This window comes from Rhinopithecus roxellana, chromosome 18, assembly GCF_007565055.1.
Source record: "Rhinopithecus roxellana isolate Shanxi Qingling chromosome 18, ASM756505v1, whole genome shotgun sequence".
NCBI lineage: Eukaryota > Metazoa > Chordata > Mammalia > Primates > Cercopithecidae > Rhinopithecus > Rhinopithecus roxellana.
Window position 1 is genome coordinate 76221212 of NC_044566.1, and position 14651 is coordinate 76235862.

Here is a 14651-nt window from a genome sequence, read left to right on the forward strand (position 1 = left end):
AAGTCACATTAAGGCTTATTTTATTTGTAGAAATTTTGTTATTTTAGGGTCAAATTAGAGAGAACTTGGTATATTTATATTGGGAAATGAAGAACGGTATTGTCATAAACTGTAAACTCCTTAAAAATGTAAAAACAGAGAAAGTAGATTAATGGTTCCCTAAGGTTGAATTTGAGGAGCAAAGGAGGAAGTTGGAATGTGGGGAGGATGGAGAGTGACTGGTAATGGACACAGAATTTCTTCTTGAGATAATGAAAATACTCTAAAATTATAGTGATAGTGGCACAACTTTAAATATACTAAAAAACATTGAATTGTACACTTTAAGTGGGTGAACTTTATGATATTTAAGTTGCATATCAGTAAAATTGTGTGTCAGTAAAGTTTTTCTTTAAAAAAAAAAAAAGTGGTTGTCAAAAAATGAGGACTGTATGCTTTTTCCATCTCTAATGCCAGTTGAAAGGATAGAATTTTAGATCTAAACAAGCAACTCAAATCACTATATAAACTTTTGCCAGAACTTATCTTTTTTATTTGGTATGAGTTCTTAGAAATAGATGTTTAGGTTGATACCTAACACTATTTTATTATTATTATTATTATTATTATTATTATTATTATTATTATCATTATTTTTAGAGACAGGGTCTCACTGTGTCACCCCAGGCTGGATTGCAGTGGCACAATCCTAGCTCACTGTGACCTCAAACTCCTGGGCTCAAGTGGTCTCCCCATCTCAGCCTCCCAAGTAAGTGGGGCCACAGGCATGCACCACTATGCCCAGCTAATTTTTATATTTTTTATAGAGACAGGATCTCACCATGTTGCCCATACTGGTCTTGAACTCCTGGCCTCAAGTGATCCTCCTGCCTCAGCCTCCCAGAGTGCTGAGATTACAGGCATGAGCCACCGCACCTGGTCTTAACATTTTTTAGAGTGCTGTCTGCATTGCTTTATCTGATATTGGGAAATATTAAAATACAATAGAATTATTTCTGCCCTATGATTTTATTTAAACCACCGTTATCTTACTTTTTGTCATTATAAAACATTCCATCTAGGATTCCATGAATTCCACAATTCACAAATTAATAGGTTAACCTAGTATAAAACATGAAAATACAATAAATATGAAAATGTTAAGTTACTGGAAATGCAGAGAGGGTCTTTGGAGCAACATGTCTTCTTAAAATTATTAGCAGTTCTTTAAAGAAAGATGCCACTTCCTCCCACCATAGTTAGAAGGAATAGATTTTATTCTTATAATTGTTTCTTAAAAGTAGAATTGAGATGTTTCACATGTAATTTTAAATACTAAAGGTCAGTGCAATAACTTATGGTAATGCAGAGTATCAGAGAAAGTGATTTTTTTAGTACAGAAGCTTAGCCTTTACTATAGACATTCTCTAAGTTTTGTATATCTTTTTCATCTCTACTTTCAATTAAAAACCTCATTTTTGTTTTATATTATAACATGTATTATGTTGGTTGAAGTAAACTCTGATACTTCTCAAAGTGATAAGCTAATTATTGTTTATCATATTTCAACTAATTTTCTGATTTGTAATTGGAAAATATTTATAAAAGGGGAGACAAGCTGTAAATTGCTGTATTGTGGTCTTTTCAAGCAAGTATTATAATGTTAACTCTCCACTTTTATAGCAAGGGCTAAAAACCGTTACTGCAGTAATCAGTATATCACAGTTATGTCATGGAGATTTTAATGTTGTTACTCTCATAATTCTGAGTTGTGGGGTATTGGTCTTCCACTACTGGTGCCTGAAAATATTATTTGAATCTATATTCTTTCTGTTAATATTTAAGTATAATTAGGAAATTATGTCTATTTTCAAGTACACAAACACATTTTGAATATTTTGGGCAGTATTTCACTTTTAAGCACTAATTTTCTCATTTCATTTGCCTAGTGTTCACTTGGCAAGAAGAGTGCTTCAATTGGAAAAACAAAACTCACTGATTTTAAAAGACCTGGAACATCGAAAGGACCAAGTAACACAGCTTTCACAAGAGGTAAATAACTTAAACAAAAGAAACCCATATGAAGAATCACAGTATTCATTTTAATTCTTTGACTCTTTTGTTTATTTTTCTGAACAGTTTTAAAATAAGCTGTTTGCTAGTACAAAATGATTTCACAATTTATGAAACTAACTGAATGTTAAGGCCATGTAAAACAACTTACAGTGTATGGCAAAACTGAGAACAAAAGGAAGATTAAATGCCCAGACTAAGTATAACTGCAGACTAGACAGACAAAGCTTTGATTTCTGAGAATATCAACTGGTAAAACAAGTTTGGCAAACTTTGGTGACATTTTCAGTTTTTTACTAATAAATCATTTTTAAAATAGAGGTTTTTACCTCTGTGTTTAATGAAAAATCACTCCTCTTGTTAAATTTAACTTTGTTTACACTTAGAAAATCAGGTTCATATTGCTTCTTTTTCTTAGCCTTATGTCATTTAAACTATGTAAATATATATGTATGCATTTTACATAGCATTTTTAATCATCTTCTGATGTCAGAATCTAATTATATTTTTCCGTACTTTTGAAATTCGAGTCATAAAACAAATTAAACCTAAGGTACTGCTTCGCTAATGTTCCTTTTATTTATTTAATATTCCTGAGTGTCAACGTAAGAAGTTGTTCTTTTTTCTTTCTTTCTTTCTTTTTTTTTTTTTTTTTTTTTTTGTTGTTGTTGTTGTTGTTGAGACAGGGTCTGGCTTTATCGCCCAGACTGGAGTTCAGTGGCATGGTCACATTTCATTGCAACCTCCACCTCCCAGGGTCAAGTGCTCCTCCCACCCCAGCCTCCCGAGTAGCTGGGACTATAGCTATGCACTACCATGCTTGGCTAATTTTTGTATTTTTTTAGTGCAGTCAGGGTTTCACCATGTTGCCCAGGCTAGTCTTGAACTTCTGGGCTCAAGCAATCTACCTGCCTAGGGCTTCTGAAAGTACTGGGATTAGAGATGTGCCACTGCACCCAGCCAAGAAGTTAGTATTTTAAAGTTTTAAAAACGATTTCTCTTATAATAAAGGGTTTTTTTAAGTCATACGTTAAATAACATTAATATATGTCATGTATTACTTGTTTTCTTAAGGATCTGTGTATAATCTTTACAGTGTCTTTTAATACTATAACATTGAAGGATCTTTATCCTCAAATTTCAAAAGACCAGAAATACTTCCTTTTATTGCAGTGCCTGACACATAGTTAATGCTTGGGGTAGGCACAGTGGTGTGTTGGTAAATGTTAACAACCAGCTTTCCACGAGGGATATGAGGGAGAGCTTCATTTGTAACATTGGCTTGTATCTGTTGTATAAATATTCCCACAAGGACTAACTTCAGACTACCAACCTAAGGTTACTGAAGATGGAGTAAAGATTGTCAGGAGCATACCAGTGCTTAATGTTTGCAGCATACAGATACAACAGACATAGACTCAAGACTCAAGAGCACAGCAGACTGAAGAGCACAGATGATAGTAAAATAATTTTAAATTGACAAGTTTGATTATTTTTACCTTTTTTTTAATAAAATGTATTTTACTATAAATTTAAATAATTTAGTTTTTAATGCTAGTTGTGTTTGATAGCCAGCTCACAAAATCCCTAAAAATTTTCAAGATTCATTTGTACTTCGTTCTTGTCATTGCTGAGTAATTTCTTTTTTTTTTTTTTTTTTTATTATACTTTAAGTTCTAGGGTACATATGCACAACGTGCAGGTTTGTTACATATATATACATGTGCCATGTTGGTGTGCTGCACCCATTAACGCATCGTTTACATTAGGTATATCTCCTAATGCCATCCCTCCCCCCACCCCCTCCCCACAATAGGACCCAGTGTATGATGCTCCCCTTTCTGTGTTCAAGTGGTCTCATTGTTCAATTCCCATCTATGAATGAGAACATGCAGTATTTGGTTTTCTGTTCTTGCAATAGTTTGCTGAGAATGATGGTTTCCAGCTATATCCATGTCCCTACAAAGGACATGAACTCATCCTTTTTTATGGCTGCATAGTATTCCATGGTGTATGTGTGCCATATTTTCTTAATCCAGTCTGTCACTGATGGACATTTGGGTTGATTCCAAGTCTTTGCTATTGTGAATAGTGCCGCAGTAAACATACGAGTGCATGTGTCTTTATAGCAGCATGACTTACAATCCTTTGGGTATATCCCCAGTAATGGGATGGCTGGGTCAAATGGTATTTCTAGTTCTAGATCCTTGAGGAATTGCCACACTGTCTTCCACAATGGTTGAACTAGTTTACAGTCCCACCAACAGTGTAGAAGTGTTCCTATTTCTCCACATCCTCTCCAGCACCTGTTGTTTCCTGATTTTTTTAATGATTGCCATTCTAACTGGTGTGAGATGGTATCTCATTGTGGTTTTGATTTTCTCTGATGGTGAGTGATGATGAGCATTTTTTCGTGTGTCTGTTGGCTGTATGAATGTCTTCTTTTGAGAAGTATCTGTTCATATCCTTTGCCCACTTTTTGATGGGGTTGTTTTTTTCTTGTAAATTTGATTGAGTTCTTTATAGGTTCTGGATATTAGCCCTTTGTTAGTTGAGTAGATTGCAAAAATTTTCTCCCATTCTGTGGGTTGCCTGTTCACTCTGATGGTAGTTTCTTTTGCTGTGCAGAAGCTCTTTAGTTTAATTAGATCCCGTTTGTCAATTTTGGCTTTTGTTGCCGTTGCTTTTGGTGTTTTAGACATGAAGTCCTTGCCCATGCAGTTCGACTCCCATCCTTGTCGGCTACGGAAGCCCTGTGGTCTGAGCTGAGTAATTTCATTGTGTGGATGTACCACAGTTTGTTTATCCATTAGCTTGTTGATGTACATTGGGGTCATTTCCAGTTTTTGGAATAAAGCTCATATGAACATCCACGTACAAGTCTTTGTATGAAATAATAGAGAGGTCCTACAAGCTGCTGCAAGCCAACTCCAGCACACTGCTGTCTGGAAGCAGAAAAGATAAATAAATGAATAACTTAAAGAAACAAATGAACCTCTGTTTGCTAATATATTGTAGATCCCTCATGTTGGCTTTAATTTCACAATAATTCTCAAAAATATTTTTTAAAAGTAAAATATTAAATTACATGCCTTCCTGAGCATTTCAGTTAATTGAAATAAGAATTCCTAAATGGGGGCTGGATGCAGTGGCTCATGCCTATTATCCCAGCACTTTCGGAGGCCAAAGCAGGAGGGTCACAATGAGCTGAGGAGTTTGAGCCTTGGCTACAAAGTAAGATCCGCTATCTCTAAAAATAAAGAAGCCAGGTGCACTGGCTCATGCCTTTAATTCCATCCCTTTGGGAGGCCAAGGCGGGCGGATCACTTCAGGTCAAGAGTTCAAGACCAGCCTGGCCAACATGGCGGAACCCTGTCTCTACTAAAAATACAAAAATTAGCTGGGCATGAAGGCACATGCCTGTAATTCCAGCTACCTGGGAGGCTGAGGCCCGAGAATCACTTGAGCTTGGGAGGTGGAGGTTGCAGTGAGCTGAGATCGTGCCATTGTACTCCAGCCTGGGCAACAGAGGGAAACTCTGTCTCAAACATAAAAAGAAAGAATTTCTAAATGTGAACACATGTCTATACATTGTTCAGAGAAAATGTAAGAAATTAAGTGTTAAATGCTCCTACAATTAAGTGTAATTAACTTTGCATGAAACCATTTTTAAATAATCTATTTCTTATATTGAGAAAAATACTTAAATGCTGAAATATTTATGATATGAAATGGTGTAGTGCCTGGAATTTGCTTTAAAATATTTCATGAGAAAAGGAGGAAGGGTTCAACAAATAAAACAAGAATCACAAAATGTTAATAATGTTTGAAGTTGGATGACATGTACATATAGGTTTAGTACTCAGTTCTGGACTTTTGTGTATGTTTGAAAATATTTCATAAGACATTTGGAGAAAGAATCAGTAACCCTGTATTAAAGGATCTATGCCAACTTCAGTATATAACTTTTCCCTTAAGATTGAAAATAAAATATTTAAAGTATTCCATGGATTTTACTTTTTTCTGCTTCACAAAAATTATATCGCTTACTCTGAAAATAATTATATAAACTAGCTGAATGATTAGTATTAGATTGCCGTTATAACAATAGACTATTCGTAATAGATGGTGAAATAATACAGAAGGAAGTTATCTCAGGATGTTTATTCTGTATTTTATGTTATTTGTTTATTTATTTTTGAGACAGAGTCTCACTCTCTTGCCCAGGCTAGAGTGCAGTGGTGCATTCTTGGCTCACTGCAACTCTGCCTTCCAGTTTCAAGTGATTCTCCTGCATCAGCCTCCCGAGTAGCTGGTATAGCAGGTGCACACCACCACGCTGGGCTAATTTTTTGTATTTTTAGTAGAGACAGTGTTTCACCATATTGGCTAGGCTGGTTCAGGATCTCTATTCTTTGGATCAGTTTAAATATTTCAATCAGTTTGGCCTTTTTGATAATACACAGATGAAATACAAATAACTAATGTTAGAATTACCATTGAGTTAAATGCTATTCAGATTATGTCTGAGGTTATACGTAAGTGAACGGACAAAATGACAATGCTAAGTAATACCCAAAATAAAAACAGACACTCCCCTTTTTAGCAGCTTTATTGAGGTATAATTGATACACAGTAAATTGCACATTTAAGTTATAGTGCAGTTTAACATTTGGCACATGAATATACCCATGAAACTATCACCAAAATGAAGGTAATGAACACATACATCTCCCCAAAAGTTTCCATATGCCCCTTTGGAATTCTTCCCTCCCAGTCTTCCCCATCTCAGTCCCTAAGCAACTACTGATTTACTTTCAGTTACTGTAGATTAGTTTGTTTGTTTTTTATTGAGACAGAGCCTGACTCTATTGCCCAGAATGGAGTACAGTGGTGCGATCTTGGCTCACCACAACCTCTGCCTCCCGGGTTCAAGCAATTTTGCCCCAGCCTCCCAAGTAGCTGGGACTATAGGCATGTGCCACCATTCCCGGCTTTGTATTTTTAGTAGAGATGGGGTTTCATTCTTTTGGCCAGGCTGGTCTCGAACTCCTGACCTCGTGATCCACCTGCCTTGACCTCTCCAAGTGCTGGGATTACAGGCGTGAGCCACCACACCCAGCCTAGTTTGTGTTTCCTAGACTTTTATATAAGAGGAATCATACAGTATGTATATACTTTCATTAATCTGTCTTCTTTCATTCTGCATAATTATTTCAAGATTTATTCATACTTCACTTTTTTCATTACTGAGTAACATTTCATTGTGTGGATGTACCACAGTTTGTTTATCCATTCACTTGTTGATGGGCATTGGGGTCATTTCCAGTTTTTTAAATAAAGCTCATATGAACATTCACATATACGTCTTTGTATGGATGTATGCTTTCATTTCTCTTGACTAGCTGGATCATATGGTAGGTGTCTATTTGACATCTTAAGAAACTGCTAAACTGTTTTCCCAGATGTTTGTACCATTTTACATTTCCACCAATAATGTATGAAAGTTCCAATTTTTCTACATCCTTGCCTTGATATGGTTAGTTTTTTTTTCCCTTTATAATGGGTGTGTGGTGGCATATTAGTGTGGTTTTAATTTGCATTTCCCTAATGACGAACGATTTTTGAGGATCTTTTCATTTGAGTTTCTTCTTACCCTGTTTGTCTTCTTGGGAGAAGTGTCTCCTCACATTTTTTGTCTGTTTTATCGATTGTTTGTCCTCTTATTCTTGAGTTTTGAGTATTATTTATATGTTCTAAATACAAGTCATTTATCAGATACATGATTTACAAATATTTTCTCCCACGCTGTGGCTTTTCACCTCTTAATGATGTCTTTTTATTTTTTTATTTATTTTTAGAGACAGAGTCTCACTTTCTCACCCAGGCTGGAGTGCAGTGGTATGATCATAGCTCATTGCAGCCTTGAACTCTTGGCCTCAAGAGCCTCAAACTATTGGGAGCCTTAGCCTTCGAAATACTAGGACTACAGTTACCTGCAACCACACCTGGCTAATTTTTTTAATATTTTATACAGATGGGGTCTCGCTATGTTGCTTAGGTTGTCTCGAACTCCTGGGCTCAAGTAATCTTCCTACCTTGGCCTCCCAAAGTGCTGGGATTACAGGTGTGAGCCATCCCACCCAGCCAACAATGTCTTTTGAAGAGATGCTTTTATCAAGTACAGTTCATCACTTTGTTCTTTTATGGATTGTGTTTTGGTGTTGTATTTTAAATATCTTTGCCTAACCTAGGGTCATAAGGGGTTTTGTATATGTTTTCTTCTAGCTGTTTCATAGTTTTAGGTCTGTGATTCATTTTTAGTTTAATTTTTATATCGAGTGGAAGATATAGATTGAAATTGATGTTTGCATAATTGAAACCCAACTGTTCTGGCATCATTTGTTGAAAAAAAATTGATCATTTATGTGTGAGACTGTTCTCAACTCTCTGTTCCAGTTATCTGTCTGTCTTTATGTCAATACCACACTGTCTTGATTGCTGTAGCTTTATAATATCTGGAAATCAGATAGTATTGGTCCTCTAATGCTGTTCATTTCAAAGTTGTTTAGCTGGTTTTTTCTTTGCATTTCTATATGAATTCTATCATCAGTTCGTTAATTTTTTTTCAAAAACTAGCTGTGATTTTGGTTGACATTATGTAAGCTGAAAATATAGATGAAGCAGAGAAAATTGACATCTTAATATTGAATATTCTGACCCATGAACACACTGCATCTTTACCCTTAGTTAGGTCTTCTTTAATTTATCTTAATACTATTATTTTTTAGTTTTCACTGTATAACTAAAAACTGTCAACTGTTGGATGTCTTTTATTGTCAAATTTTTACAGTGAAAACTACTGAAATAGTAGTATTAGCAAGGTGTATGTTTTTCCATCCTTCTTCTTTTTACCCATCTGACAAAGTATGATTTTCAATTGGAGATTTTTTTAGAACCCTTAACATCTAATATATTTGTTGATATGGTTATGTTCTTATCAATATGTGACCTTTTGTGTCTGGTTTCTTTCACTGAGCATACTGTTTTTGATGTTCATCCATATTGTAGCATGTAGCCAGTACTTTATCCCTTATTATGGTAGAATAATATTCTGTTGTGTATATTTACCTTAATTTGTTTATTCATTCATCCTTTGATGAACATTTAGGTTATTTCTAACTTTTTGACTATTATAAAAAGTGCTACTATGAACACACAAATATAAGCAAATGTATGAGCACCTGTTTTCATTTATTTTAAGTGTGTACCTGGGAATGGATTTGCTGGGCTCACCTTTGTTTTTTAGAAAGATATTTTCACTGCGTAAGGAATTTGAGGTTGACTTTTCTCTCCCTCTCTCTTCTTTTTCAATAGTTGAAAGATGTTGCTTCACTCTCTTCTAGTTTGCATCATTTCTGCCAAGATATTGCTTTCATCCTTATCTTTGTTCCTCTCTAGGTAATGTGTATTTATTTAGCTGCTTTTAAGGGATTTTTAGTCACTGACTTTAAGCAATTCGATTATCATTTGGCTTGTTGCAGTTTTCTTCATTTTTCCTATGCGTGGGTTTTGTTGAACATCTTACATATGTGAGTTTATCAAATTTATAAATTTCTTAAATTTTTAAATACTTCTATCCTCTCACTTTCCTTTGGGGACTTCAATTAGACATATATTAGGCTGCTTAAAGTTATTCTACAACAGAACAAATGATGTTCTCTTCAGTTTTTTTCAGTCTTTTTTCTGCTTTTCTTTTGGATAGCTTCTTTTACTATGTCTTCCAGTTCACTAATCTTTTCTTTACCACTATATAATCTGCTTTCAGTTCAATCCAGTTTTTATCTCATATATTGTAGTTTTCATTTCCAGAAGTTCAAATTGTATCTTCTTTGTGTCTTTTAGGTCTCTCCTTAACATTCTCAAACTTTATTTTCTGGAACATGTGAAATATAATTTCAGTAACTTTTTTCGTATTCTTGTCTACTAATTCTATTATTTTGTCATTTCATGGCTGGCTTCAATAAAGTTGATTTATCTCATTATATATCACATTGTTCAGCTTCTTTGCATACGTAATAATTATTTACTGGATGCCAGACCTTGTAAATTTAACCTTGGTGCTAGATATTTTGTATTCCTATATGTTTTTGTTAGCTTTGTTCTGGGACATAATTAGGTTTCTTGGAAACAGTTTGATTCTTCCAAATCTTGCTTTTAAGCTTTTTTAGGCAGAAAAGGGTTTATCGTAAGGCCAATTTCTCCCCCATTACTGTAACAAAACTCTTTCAGTATTCCATATCTTGTAAATTATAAGGTTTTCTACTTTGGCTGATGGAAATAAGCACTATGCCTTGCCCATGTTCACTTCAGAGATTGTTCCCACCAATCTTGTCTGTAGTTTTGTCCCCTGTCTTTATACATATGCAGTGTTCTGTGCCAGGTGAATACTTAAGGGACACTATCTGTAAATTGTCAGAGTTCTGTCTCTTTGCAGCTCCCTTTTCTTCAGTAGTCTCCCATATGAACTGTAACCACCTTTGTTTTTACTTCTATCAACAGCTCCTTAACTCAGAGAGTTTCACAGGCTCTGCCTTAATTCTCCTTCCCAGCACTACAGCTTGAAAGCTGTCTCTAGGCAATAAACTCAGACAGTCATAGAGTTTACCTTGTTTGTTTCCTGTGTTTCAGGAATCACCGTCCTTCATTGCTTGATGGCCAATGTCTTTTGACCATTGTTTTATTAGTTGGTCCAGTATAAAAGAGAAAAAAAGTTATTCCTTTTTGTGTACTTGTGTATACCCACTAATTCTCAAGTAACCGCCAAGTTTAGTTAAGAATCAAGTGTCAGTGTGGAGTTTGCTAAGCAGTAGAAAATCCAGAATCATAAAGCGTGCCACATTACTGCCAACAAGAATTGGTCTTTCTTAGCTGCCTTAAACATATGCTGTCCTTATAGTTACTCAGTAAATATTTATCAATTTCCCGCTGTATTCAACAACTGATGACAAAATAGACATGGTTTTTCACTTCTAACATAACCAACCTTATTAACAAAGGACTTGTTTTCTACTGTAAGCACTCAGAGATTTATCTTTTACAACTAACTTAATTTCAGGAAGCTTGTCTAGAAAGTGGGACGTGCGCAGTTATCAGTGACCACATGCCAAGCTTTAGCTACCTGGAATTTTGTACCTAGAAGGCATTGCTAGATTTGAAAGAGGTTTCAAGATGCATAGGTAAAATAAAGTAGACCTATATGTACTAACTTTGAAAGAAATTTATACTGTATTGATGATTTTTCAAAAAACAAATTGCAGAATAATTTCTTATTCTCTGTTTGGGTTTTAATATATTTATGTGTGTGCATGTACACAGCATATACAGAGGATGGGATTGTGTTTCTGTTTAAACATAGAAAATGAAAAAAATCTGAAAATATGTCATGCAAAGGGGACACAAAACAACTAGTCATGCATTAGCAATATAAAATAAGCTTTATTGGTGTAAAGTAAGTACTTGAAGGAATAAAACATTTATCTCTGCCGTTTGAGTTGCCTGACCCATTCTTCTGCCTCTAACAACTGCTAGGAGTGTTCTTCCAGCATCCCCAGTGAGCCCAGTCTCTTGGAAAGAGTCTGTGGCACATGCAACTCATAGGACCCCACCTCAACATTTTAAAGGAGGAGACTTACATACTTACCATGTGGCCCTAAACAAACTAGATCTGATTAAATTTCAAGGTCAACTGTATTTCTAAGACTTCAATGATGTTAAAAAAAAAAAAAAAAAGAAAAAAAAAACTCCACTATTTTTTGTACCACTAAGAAGAAGAGTGGAGGATGCTGCTAATTAAACTATGATACAATGCTTTGTTATTACTTTTTTTTTTTCATTTTAGATATACTTTCTTTTAGACTTTAGGCAGTGATTTTTTATCCTATATTGCACAATTCTCTTGATGTGTTTTTCTTCTGTTTCAATGCCGAATCCATTGTGATCTTTTTAGATACTTAAATGACAATTGTACTCAGCCTATGAAGGACTAGCCATACTCCAAACTCAATTGAAATAATAATATGAACAGCCAAGACCAATTTTTTCATGCATGGGCTTTATCAACAGCAACTATAAGATGTATCCTATTTTCTTAGAAGACATTAAAAACAGTATGATTTGTAGGGTTCCTTTGCCTTTCAAAATGTTTGTCTGTTATTAAAAATCCTTTAGTAGGCTGGGCACAGTGGGTCACATCTGTAATCCCATCATTTTGGGAGACCAAGGCAGGTAGATAACTTGAGGCCAGGAGTTCGAGACCTGCCTGGCCAACATGATGAAACCCTGTCTCTACTAAAAATACAAAAATCATCTGGGTGTGGTGGCATGCACATATAGTCCCACCTACTTGGGAGACAAGAGAGTCGCTTGAGCCTGGGAGGCAGAGGTTGCAGTGAGCCAAGATTGTGTCACTGCACTCCAGCCCAGGTGATAGAGCAAGACTCTGTCTCAAAGAAAATATCGTTTAGTAAAGAACAGTGGCATTTATTTCATTATTAGAAACACAAGGCTTAAAAAATAACACTTAGATGAGATACTACATTACCTAAATTTTTTTAATTTAGCAAGTGAACTTTAATTCATCAGCCCATCAAAAGTCTTTCTCTTACTAGAATAATAGTAGAATAATAGTCACCAGAACCTGGGAATGTGAAGATGGGGAATGAAGAGAGGGTGGTTAATGTGTACAAATATAAAGTTAGATAGAAGGAATAAGTTGTAGTGTTTAATTGTACAATAGGATGACTTTTTTTACAATAATTTATTGTATATTTCAAAATAGCTAGAAGATTCTAAATGTAGCTAATACAAAGAAATGACAAATGTTTAAGGTTATTGATGTCCTAAATATCCCAATTTGATTATTATATATTATATGAATGTATAAAAATATCACATATACCCTCTACGTGTAATTATTATGTATCAATTTAAAAATTAATAATTTTTTTAAAGTCTTTCCCCTATCCAAAACTGTCCTCTGTGCTGTCAATCGTGACTTATTTTTAAATGCCTGTTGCCTACAAGCATTTAATGTCCAGATTCTTTAGCGTGGCATAGATGGCCAACTTGATTCTAATCTACTTCTCATCCTCATCTTCTGTCATCTCCCCTCTTCCCAAATCTTCACTTGCTGTCTGCTCCCGCCACTTTGTTACCTTCGTACTTCTCAGTCTCCTATGTTGACTCCTTTTTCTCTGATTATGTCTTAAGTGTTGACGTGCCCCAGGGTTCTGTCTTGTTTGTTTAGGGGAAAAGGGGAAAAAAACAAGAAATTTGAAGTTAGGCAGACTGGTTCTATGACTTTAGGCAAGTTATCTTTTGTAAGCCTCAATTTTCCAAAGTGTGAGTGGCAATAATTATATAATATTGCATGTTTGCCCCAAAATGAGAGAAGGTTTAATCTAAGATAAGCACTTAGCACACTAACTGGCATATGTTAATCACTTGGTAAATGTAGGATCTTATTTCTGTTCTACAGTTACATTCATTTTTCTCTTGCTGGCCATAGTATTAATAAAATAAGTATTTTTCTTGTAAATCTGGCAATTTTTAAAGGAGATAATAGTTCCAGAGTTGGAGTAAATAATGATTTTGCCTATATAGGAGTATTCAGAATGAGCCTGGCGTGGTGGCTTACGCCTATAATCCCAACACTTTGGGAGACTGAGGCAAGGGGTATCACCTGAGGTTGGGAGTTGAAGACCAGCCTGGCCAACATGGTGAAACCCTGTCTCTACTGAAAATACAAAAATTAGCCAGACGTGGTGGTGGGCATCTGTGATCCCAGCTACTTGGGAGACTGAGGCATGAGAATCGGTTGAACCCAGGAGGCGGAGGTTGTAGTGAGCCGAGATTGCACCATTGCAGCACTCCAGCCTAGGTGACACAGCAAGACTCTGTCTCAAAAAAAAAAAAAAAAAAAAAATTCGGAATAAACAATAAAATGAATTTTAACACAATAGCAAAATTTTTTATGATAATTTAAATAATTTCTGTGAAGAGGTATGTGGTACTAAAACTGCAATTTTGAAGAATAATCAACTGCTCTTATCAAATGTAGAAGTGTATTTAATTGCATACAAACTAAGCATTTTAGGAGAAATGTGAAAAACTGCATTTTTGTTTATTTTTAAATTAAGACAAGTATTCATTGGAGAATAGTATTTATATAATCATAACACAAACAGTGAATGTTCTTTTTTTTAATTTCAACTTTTATTTTAGATTCAGGGATACATGGGCAGGTTTATTATCTGGGTTTTTTGTTGGTTGGTTTTTTTGAGACGGAGTCTCACTCTGTCGCCCAGGCTGGAGCGCAGTGGCACAATCTCGGCTCACTGCAACCTCTTCCTCCCTGGTTCAAGTGATTCTCCTGCCTCAGCCTCCCAAGTAGCTGAGATTACAGACTCCTGCTACAGTGCCTGGCTAATTTTTGTATTTCTCTGGGTATATTATGTGATGGTAAGGTTTGGAGTTTAATTGATACTGTCACCCAGGTAGTGAGCATAGTACCCAATAGTTTTTCAACCCTTGGCCCC

General features: G+C 35.3%; 1 protein-coding gene across 3 annotated transcripts in view; it reads left to right on the forward strand.

The window, feature by feature from the left end:
- PIBF1 (progesterone immunomodulatory binding factor 1) overlaps nucleotides 1-14651 on the forward strand; it is a 245544-nt gene that overhangs the window by 158861 nt on the left and 72032 nt on the right. For all 3 annotated transcript variants that reach the window (XR_004054729.1, XM_010377651.2, XM_030922358.1), the window contains one exon: nucleotides 1929-2031. Coding sequence is in view for 2 of the 3 variants with exons in the window: in XM_010377651.2 (XP_010375953.1) it covers nucleotides 1929-2031 (103 nt within the window). In the remaining variant the exon portion in view is untranslated. The remainder of the gene's footprint in view (nucleotides 1-1928; nucleotides 2032-14651) is intronic.